Raw genomic sequence first — 9,916 nt, 5'->3', positions numbered from 1 at the left:
TTGGACGATGGATACAGGTACGTAAGTTACGTTGTGACTTGCTTGAGGTAAGTCACCCAATCTACATCCTCTGAGTCCATACATGTGGGGTGTGCCTTTCCCGTCAAACTGCATTGACACTACTCTAAATTGCTTGCGTTGTTTTTGCAAATTACCTTAATTAAATGAAATCTTTCTCCAAGTTCCTATATGGCTATATGTATGTTTTTTTTTTCCTTTGCTGTGAATTTTCTTCATTATTCTCCCATGTCATCAGTATATATGGACCACAAAAAATCAGAACTGGACGAGGCAAGAGGCGACCCACCTGTCAGTGATCTGGTACCACGTCGCCCAGTCATATGGTGACGTGCGGGTTGCTGCTTGGTTCAGGCAGTTTCGACTTCTTCGGAGTTCGGAGAGGCGAGGCGAGGCGTGGAGGGCTTGGGAGTTGGGAGGGGAGGAGGCGTGAGCGCGAGGAAAGTGAAGAGAGTACCTTCCGATCTCGATTATCCCGGTTGCTGAATCGAGAATCCAATTCGGTTCCATCCAGCGCCTCAGATCGGATTCCAACCCCCAATTCGGGCCGCTCGCTTTCCCCATACCGATCGGCTTTGGGGATTTTCTTTTCTGAGCGATTTTTCTGGGGCCCCGATCGGATCGGGCTGAGTTGAGTTGATCGCGGAGCATGCGAATCGAGGAGCTTCCGGGCGATCCGGGTGGAGGACGAGGTGGAGAGGGCGGGGAGGATGAGCTGCTGCTGCCGCGTCGCGAGGATGGCGACGCGGCGGAGGGCGAGAGTGGAGTGGTGATGCGGGTGGCCGTCGACGCGAAGCGCGCGGCGGTGGGTGTCGGCGCTCGGATGCTTTTCTATCCGACGCTTGTGTACAACGTCGTTAGGAATCGGTTCGAGGAGCACTTCCACTGGTGGGATCAGATCGATGAGGTCAGAAAATTTTCTTCTCCTTTTCGATCGATGTTGCTGTGATTGCTTTGGTATTCTGATCTCCTTGTCCGATCTATTATTTGATTTGATTTCTTTGGGAATTTTGAGTGTCCTCTGTGTCGCCATCTAGCTCTATATCTTGAATGTGGCGGCTTGCGTCTGCAGTTCTGCAGATGGTGCGGCAGTTTGCAGTTATGATGTTTCGCATTAGTTTTTGTTTTCGTGCTTTGTGGCTTAGGGATTTTCTTAATTGATTTTGGAAGCACATGAATACATGATCATGCAACGTTTTACAATGTTTGCTGACCTTCCATGTTTCAATTCGTTTAGAATTTTCTGATGATTCTGCTCTCATTGCTTTCAATCGTTTTTGGTGTATCAGCGTGTCCTGCTGGGTGCTGTTCCATTCCCTAGCGATGTTCTCCGGCTAAAGGCGCTTGGAGTTTGTGGTGTGGTGACACTTAATGAATCGTACGAGAGGCTTGTTCCCACATCCCTCTACGAGGTTAGTATATCAGAGCTGACCGATCGAGTGCATGTAATTGTATTGTTCTAACAGATTAGTTTTGCACAGGCACTTGTTTGTCGTATGTTGGTTCTTACTCCTTAGGTATGTGATCTGATGGTATATGATGTGTATAGTGAAAATATAAGCTACAGATACGGGAGAATTGAATAGGATATGCTCCCACTAGTTTAACTTGAGAACATTGTAAATCAATTTGCCTAGAACAATGGTGTGGCAATGTATACGAAACATCAGGTGCGTCTGCGGCTTTGTTTGTCGTGAATACACCCATCTGATCCTGGGTTTGATCAATGCTTGAAGTTTTCATGAGTGATTTTAGTTTTTCCTGATTAGAATAGTGAATTGAGATTGTTAGATGAACTGGTCTTGAAGTCTTAAACTACACTGGTCTTTGAGGTGGACTGATACCATATTATCTGTAGGCGGGCATTAGAGTTTCCTAAGCTAGTGTAGTGGCTATGGCAACAATAGTGCTCATGCAGCAACATTGTATTATTTATTAATAAAGGGCTGCTGTATTGTCCTCCTTTTACCATTTTTCTACTGTATTCCTTTACATGTGTATAACTGCATTTGACGCGACATCAGATGTTGTATATAGGATGGTGATAATATTACTTCGTAAATGTGATGATATACGATGCATTGATCAATTCATGGTGCTATGTTAGTTACCTCTTGCATTTGTCTGTTGCAATCTTTTTGCTGATGCAGCAAGTAATTGAAATATATATCTGATTTTAGGCTCATGGAATCGAAAACCTGGTGCTACCAACAAGGGATTACCTTTATGCGCCTTCATTTGTTAACCTTTGCGAAGCTGCTGACTTCATCCACAGTAAGAATCTTCTCAGGATACATATCGATCTGTTACAGGATATGAAGGTCACAGTTTACACATGTCATATGACAACTCACCTTTGCTTGTTAGTGTGTTCTCAAGAATAAGGTAGTCCATTCGTTTCTATTTGCCTTTTACAAGTGGGTTGTTCGTTCTTATTTAATATTATAGGATTCTGAGAAAATACATTATTAAATCTTCCTAAATTTCCATATTGTATGGCTTGATGCTATGATGTACATGCTACTTAATAAAGGTTTGAAGGTGCATGGCTTAGCAGTCAAATGAATTTGATGAGGTAGCAATAGACACTAGTTAATATTGGCATTAGTGCATCTTCTATTTTTCTTAGTTCTTAAAAAGAACTAGGAATGTACTTCTATGCATTGCATTGTAATTTTACGTCAATTTATGTCTGAAGCGTGTTAATGATGTTTCTCTATGAAGTATGACTAGATAATAAACATGACTCTTCTTGGTACACACTTTGTAATTTGCTTTAGTTGAGTTTTTGTTCAAGTGCTCTCTTTTTTCTCGTAAACACATGTATATTGCGAAACCTGCCTAGAGTCTATTTAATGGAAAAAGGACATAATACTACTTCATCACTCTGATTGTGTTTTCTCTCTCTCTCTCTTTCCCTTGTACATTTCCTTTAGCATTTCCAATTTGGTGCATGGCTTAATTGTTCTGTTTTCAAAATTTTAATACTTGAAGGAAACGCTTCATGTGGGAAATTGACGTATGTGCACTGCAAAGCTGGACGAGGACGTAGCACTACGGTTGTCATTTGCTATTTGGTATGCCAAACAGTATTTGTTGTTCTTAATAATAAAGATAAAGATATGCTTGCTTCCGTAATATGAGTAATGACGTTGCTTAACTATTCTCTTTAGGTGCAATATAAAAATATGACTCCTGCTGAAGCTTACGAACATGTCCGCTTGCGTCGGCCTAGGGTATTATTAGCTCCTGCACAGTGGCAAGTAAGTTACCACCAAATTTTACATGCTTCTGTATGCAATTATTTCAGTAGCCCCACCCTCACCCTCATCCTCAGTGTTGTAATCATAGAAGAAAAGGCTGTTATCAATTCAGAATTTAAAAGGAGAACCTGCCAGGTGTCATGTATCAGTTAAGCTCATTTTTTATTATTGTTCCTCTTGTTAAGATCTATTGTGTGCTAATTTAGGTATTCTTTGATGTTTCTTGGAAATTTAGTGGGCAAAGAGCTTTTGTATGTTTTGATACAAACTCTCGTTTGGCCATCATTCTATTTGTCTGGTACAACACTGTCCTTGGTTATATATTAGGTGAGGAGGTCCTCAAGGCTTTGCTCAACTATTTATATTAAAATCAGTAGAAAATTTGGCTGCCTTGTTGTTTGGTTAATGAAGAGTCAAGTAACAATATTTGAGATAACTATGTGTCCTTGGCAAATTTCTGATGGAACTATGAAATAATGTCTGTCTCTGCTTAGTAGTTTAGATGACTGACTTATTGTTTGTCTTTTTGTTTGTTCAATATATGATCTGAAAGCCTTATTATTGGATAAACAGAAATATTAACTGATGTTGGCAATCTATTTTAAGTTCAGTTTTAGGGATTATATGTATATTGAAGTACTATTCGGTGTTGGTTCACTTGTGTTGTTTGTGGACCATTAAGTGGTGGGTGGGGTTGATTCATATTTTGACTGTTTTTTTTATGGTGATCTAACAGTGTACACGGCCCCTACTTATGTGTTATCTTGTCTCTCCTTTTTTTAGGCTGTGCAAGAGTTCTATCAACTAAGAGTGAAGAAAACTGCGAGATCTAGTCGCCTGGACAATCCTTTAATCAAGCCACCATTGTTCCTTTCCACTCACAACCTTGTTGCCTTTGACGATAGCGCATTTGTGATGGTCTCAGAATCAGACCTCGAAGGGTATAATGCGGATGCACTGGCACTTAACATGGACAGTGGATTGTGGGAGATAAGCTTGATATACCGTGTCCAGTTTGCAAGCAAGGCTGCTTTTGCTGGGTTTTCGTATCTGTGGCTTCGATGTCGATCCTGCAAGGAGGCTCTACCTGAGAATGTGGGGAGAGAGAGCTGCTCTCTTGAGGTTGAGCAGCTAACAACTGGTCATCCCTGTCTACTGCAAGGTGTCGTGGTTAATCCATGACTGTCGAGTATATGTTTTTGCCTTGCGCCTGTACATATTAAAGAGAAGGATATGCAATGTGAATATGTAACGTGGGTCTGCAGCAACCAAAGAGTGAAGTTGCCCGGGTTTGTATATATGTCATGTAATAAGTTGACTTACGCTGTTAAATGGAAAAAACGGAACTCTTTCTGACCAAATGCCAACCTCATGCACTCTTTCCTTGTCTTACCGATCGGCATCGGAGAGCTTTTCATAACATATGGATAAAAGGGGTTCACGCCGTAATAATCTAGGTTTTGCCCTCTTGGTTTCTAAACATCAGCATGGCCTCCGGCCACGACGAATGAGATTCTCTTCATTCATATTAGGGATGGGGATAGGTGTTCCCTCAGGTTTATAGGGGTGTTCTCGAGAGATAGTAAGAGCAAGTTCGTATTGATTGGTTGAAAGGCCTGAAAGAAAACGTAGTTCTGGGTTAGTGATGTATTTTTTTCCTCTTTCACAAACTGGACTGCGAGGTGGTTATTTTTCTTTTTTTATTTTTTAAAAAAAGAGGAGCTGACATGCGTGCCATTGGTTGAAATTAGCATAATGATATTTGGAAGTAATTTGAGGTTATCTTAAGAAACAAGTAAAAAATTGGTTTATATTTTTTTTCGTTGAACCTGATGAACGAATGTATTTCTTCTCTTGATACTCTTTGTTCGGGCCAGTCCTATCTTTTCTCGTGTCTACCTGGCCATTTATTGATTACTCTCTGTACTCGTTCGGCTTATCTCATATTTGGCTTGTTTGGTTTTTTTTTCAGCCGAAACAGTGTTTTTCTCTCACAACAATTCAGTCAGAATAGTGTTTTTCAGCCAGTTTCAGCCAATATTCTGCCAGCCGCCGAACGGGGAATGGTAAAGTTCATTGTATGTTATTAGAATATATACTCGTCCCATGCATATCATTAAAAGTTATAGGTTTTCTTCTTTGCCGTTGGTTTTAATTTTCTGTTCTCCTAAACGCCATTGCCATCTCAGATAGGTTAGATAGCGATTAATTGACGGCACAAAAGACAAATTTACCCACTAACATACTTTTATGTTGCTTGCATTACATTCATGTAGTCCATTTTGTCTAGTTCCATTTGCTGCTGTTGTACATGATGACGGCATACCGTTCGAGCATCTGCCTATGGCTTAGCTAGCATGAGTTTCGAGTTTAATCCCTAAGTGTTAGGTCAGTCCCAATGAGGTTTTAGAAGAGTTCTATGAGCATTAAATAAGCTGACGTGACAAAATATAGATGATGAAAATTTCATAGGATGAAACTTATTTACACTATTTCAAAACACATAAGAATTTTGAGAAATGGGATATGAGACTCTCATTAAGATTGACCTTATTATGCGTTCCCCGCAGGATCATGCCGTTCCCTCTCTCGATGAGGCCACTGAACTGAGCGTGTCTGACTGACGCGAAGCAAATGGCGATGCCCAGCTAGTTATAGAATTCTTTGAATGGGTCGCAATCGAATTGGGTGTCGTTGTCGATGGTGAGGTACATGGGGACTCCGTAGCGGCATATAACTTATTGCTAGAAAAATTTCCTTAATGCTTGCGAGGATATTATTGCATGTGCCTTCGCCTCAATCCACTTGGTGAAGTACTCTACTGCGACCACCGCGTATCTTAGGTTTCCTAGTGCAGCGGGAAGAGGTCCAACAAGGTCCATGGCCCATCTTTGGAGAGGTCAGGTTTGGCATAGAGAGTAGTAGGAGTGTATGGCCTGTTGGAATGCGCAGCTACAAGCTGGTAACCTTCACAACTTTGGACTAAGGTAGCTGCGTCGGTGAGGGTGGTGGGCCAATACAAACCTTGCTTGAATGTCTTCCCTACGAGGGCCTTGGTGTAAGTGCAATCAAGCTCTAAGTGGGTTTTGGTGATGTTGATGACATAATTAAAGGACTAATGGCTTCTCTAAGTGTTTGACAATGTATCATTAGTCGTGGGTGCAAAGAAACAAAGGAGGAGACCCCCCCCCCCCCAATTCAATTAGATGGCTTGCAACGGCTCAAAGAGCTAGTTTACTTCATTTTATATTTTGAAATTGAGTTATAGGACAAGCTGTACTATCAAGGGGATACTAATGGTGTACTGGGTGGAACCAAGTGCTCAAAACTCCATCTACATCTCAAATAATCCCAGCCATAAAAAGCCAGCCAAGCTGAAATCCTATCTGCTCTAGCCTGCACAGAATCTCCGTGGCACGGAACCTCCACGACCTGACACGGAGGCTCCGGGGTCTGTCTGACCCGACCGCTTTGTGGGTGACGGTAGGTATATTTATACCTCACCCCTTCACCCCAACGGTCATCTTCAACCTCATTCACTCAGACTCAAACTGAAGCACTCTCTCTCTCTCTCTCTCTCTCTCTCTCTCTCTCTCTCTCTCTCCAAGCTTAGTGCTCTCAACTCCCTTGCTCAAGATCTCCGTGATTCCTTGAGGGATTTGGCTCTAGAGAGTGTGAGAAAAGCTCGAGAAGATTCTTCTCCTCCGTTCTTGTGCACTTGGTGAAGCCCTAGCCGCTTGGTGTGTTCGTTACTCTTGGAGCTCGGCTCCTAGATGGCTAGCGGTCATCTAGGAGCTCCCAATCCTTTGTGGCTGAGCACCGGGATGTTTGTATTACCCTCTATGATTTAATGGAACCGTATAATCTATTGCCTTGGTGATAGGTTGGAGAAGAGGAGCGAGTTGAAAGAGACTCCATCGCCTTTGTGGCTAACCTCAACAACGTGGACGTAGACAAGCCTTTGCGGCGAGTTGAACCACGGGATAAATCCTCGGGTCTCTTGTGATTGTGATTATTGTTGCTATTACTTGTGATTTGAATTGACTTTTAGGGTTTGCATTCGATCTACGAGGTCCTCATCTTCTAGGTGAAACCAACCGATTGGATAGCTCAACAAACTTTCTAGGAAGACTAGCATCAATTCGATCTATTTTTCATTCGCTCAATTCTGTAGTAGATTGATTTCATACTCTGATCCTAGAGATTCCACGCTTAGCCCCGGAACCTCCATGCCCCGGAACCTCCACGCTCAAGCCTAGAGGTTCCATGTTCTGACTGGTTTCATGAAGTTGGTTAAATTTCAAAAAAAAGGCCTATTCACCCCATCTAGGCCACTTGCTAGATCCTTTCAGTTGGCATCAGAGTAAGGTTTCCTTGTGATAGCACTTAATCATGTGAGGAAATGACAAGTCCTAGAGAAAGGGAATCGGAGGAAGATGGAGAGGAACGTTATGAAGATGTTCCAAGTGGAGAAGAACTAGAAGCTCCTAAGGATGATCCTGCAGCAGCGCTTGAGCGACTTCCAAAGCTCAAGCTCAGTGGGAAGGGATCCTCCAAGGGAGACAAGCAAAGGAAAAATAACAAGAACAAGGAGAAGAAGAAAAAACAAAGAAAAAAGAAAAGTGGAATCAAGGCCACAACTATCGGTGCGGGACCCACGGGATACCCCGTAAGGAAGGGAGAAGACCTAGTCTAATTAGGATTCTTCTCCCGTAATCTTAGTAGCAGTACTACTCTGTAATCCTACTAGGAACTCTCATTGTAAACTGACTAGGACTCTGGCCTCCTGACTATATAAAGGAGGGCAGGGCTCCTTGGATCGAGAGTTCAAGACAACGATTGTATGCCACAACACTTCATAATCAATCCAACGCAAAGGCTAACGCCAACTGGATGTAGGGCTATTACTCGATCAAAGATCAAGGGTCCAAACTAGGATAAATCGACTGTCTCTTGCGTTAACCGTCGAGTTCTGCATATGCTGAAGCCCGAACATACTGCCTCGGGTACCCCCGTGGCAGGCTATTGGTGGTAAAACATCGATAGCTGGCGCGCCAGGTAGGGGCTTTCAGTGACTGTGCATCCGAGAGCTCGATGGACCTTGACAACATGATCTTCTCAAAGGGATCAACCTTCATCTTTGGTTCATGGATCTACGAGGCAGGCGACGATGGCAAGCTCCAAGGCCGTCTCCTCAAAGATTCAGATCATCATCATGACTTTTCCATTTCAGCAACAACGACAGATCAGCTAACTAGAAGATTCGCACAGCTCATAATGTCCAACCCGACTCAGATTCCACAACTTCACGCATCCAATCCAAACTCAAGTTCTGCTTCCGAAACGAAGTCTTATCCGAGTTTCGAGTTCTTTCGAAAAACTGAGTTCTTTTCTGACAAAGCTCCAGAACATGACGTCAACCTGTCAAGAATACTACTCGGAGTACACCTAAAGTACTTCAAAAAAGTTAGGTCCTCTTCCGTTCGGACTCCACAACATGGTAACATCTTATCAGACATGGCCCAAAAGATCCACTTATCCCATGCTTAGAATGCCGCTGAAGGGAGCCCAGGAAGGTCTCGTTTTAACCATAACATCTCAAGACTGCATCATTCATTGGCCAGGTACCGTTCCTGAGAATGACGGCACCCAACTAGTCGATGATACGACAACAACAATTCTACCCTACCAAGAAGGAGATTCGATCTATGACTTTGAAACATCTACTGAAGTTATCAATAGCTCTGGTAGTACGGAAATCAACGATGATGACAGAACAACTCACGCTAGAGAAGTATTCATGATTCGCTGCCCTCGATCACCATTGATCCCCCTAGAAGCACCCGACGTAAGATCTTCAAATGAGTCCGAATCCAACATATCACCATTTATCCAGGGGCACGATGGTGAGACTGAGAGTCAGAGGCAAGCGAGAGAAAGAAAGAACAAATTGAAACAAGGACGTCAACGCCGTGCTAAACAGCGAAAGGACACTTGGATCAAATATGAATCAGACCTAGCCGAGTACTGTCGGATACCGTGAGAAGGGGTACCCTAAGCAAGATCCAAAAAACGACCGCTTAGACTTCGTAAAGATCGAAACCAGCTAAACGCTGCTGGCCTCGGCCGATTGTCCGACTCGCCCGAGGCCCCATCGCCGCGAGCCTCGGCCGACCCTCCGCTTCGCCCGAGGCCCCTCACCACGGGCCTCGGCCGATTCCCCGTCAAAGGCCTCGGCCGGGCCACCGACCCTCTGTCTCGCGCAAGGCGGGCTCGGCAGCACTCCGCCACCTCTTCCTTCTCCCGTCCCTCTGGCAAAAACGTCGTGTCACGACAACTCTGGCCAACTGCTGCCCCTGACAACAGCCGCACGCCCGGCACAGTACAGCAGAATGGCCGATGGGACAGGAGGCAGGACTGGGCAGGGGTTACCCGCCACTGTAGCTAACCACCGTGACGCCCATGCCTCACTATGCTGCCACTCCTGCACCGAGGACATGCAGCGTGGGGAGCCACATCTGGGCTACTGTAGCCTCGGAATCAGTACCCCAGGCCAATAAACTCCCCAAGAACCTCGACAGTTTGCTTCACGGGCTCGGCAGCCTGAGGGTCCATGACCACCGAGCCCCCCGCGA

The 9,916-nt window shown here is 44.1% G+C and overlaps 1 protein-coding gene across 2 annotated transcripts; it reads left to right on the top strand.

Moving 5' to 3' along the window:
- The first annotated feature begins 360 nt into the window (after positions 1-360).
- LOC136539336 (phosphatidylglycerophosphate phosphatase PTPMT2-like) lies at positions 361-4,642 on the top strand. 2 transcript variants are annotated; one of them, XM_066531289.1, is made up of 7 exons: positions 361-925; positions 1,308-1,430; positions 2,199-2,292; positions 3,013-3,095; positions 3,192-3,281; positions 3,370-3,429; positions 4,065-4,642. In XM_066531289.1, the coding sequence occupies exons 1-7, from the start codon at positions 668-670 to the stop codon at positions 4,461-4,463; spliced, it is 1,107 nt and encodes a 368-aa protein (XP_066387386.1). In that variant the 5' UTR covers positions 361-667; the 3' UTR covers positions 4,464-4,642. The 2 variants fall into 2 exon arrangements, with proteins under 2 accessions (XP_066387386.1, XP_066387387.1); XM_066531290.1 differs by lacking the exon at positions 3,370-3,429.
- Positions 4,643-9,916: the final 5,274 nt, after the last annotated feature.

The sequence above is a fragment of the Miscanthus floridulus genome, chromosome 2 (assembly GCF_019320115.1).
Source record: "Miscanthus floridulus cultivar M001 chromosome 2, ASM1932011v1, whole genome shotgun sequence".
NCBI lineage: Eukaryota > Viridiplantae > Streptophyta > Magnoliopsida > Poales > Poaceae > Miscanthus > Miscanthus floridulus.
This window is presented reverse-complemented; position numbering and strand designations above follow the sequence as displayed.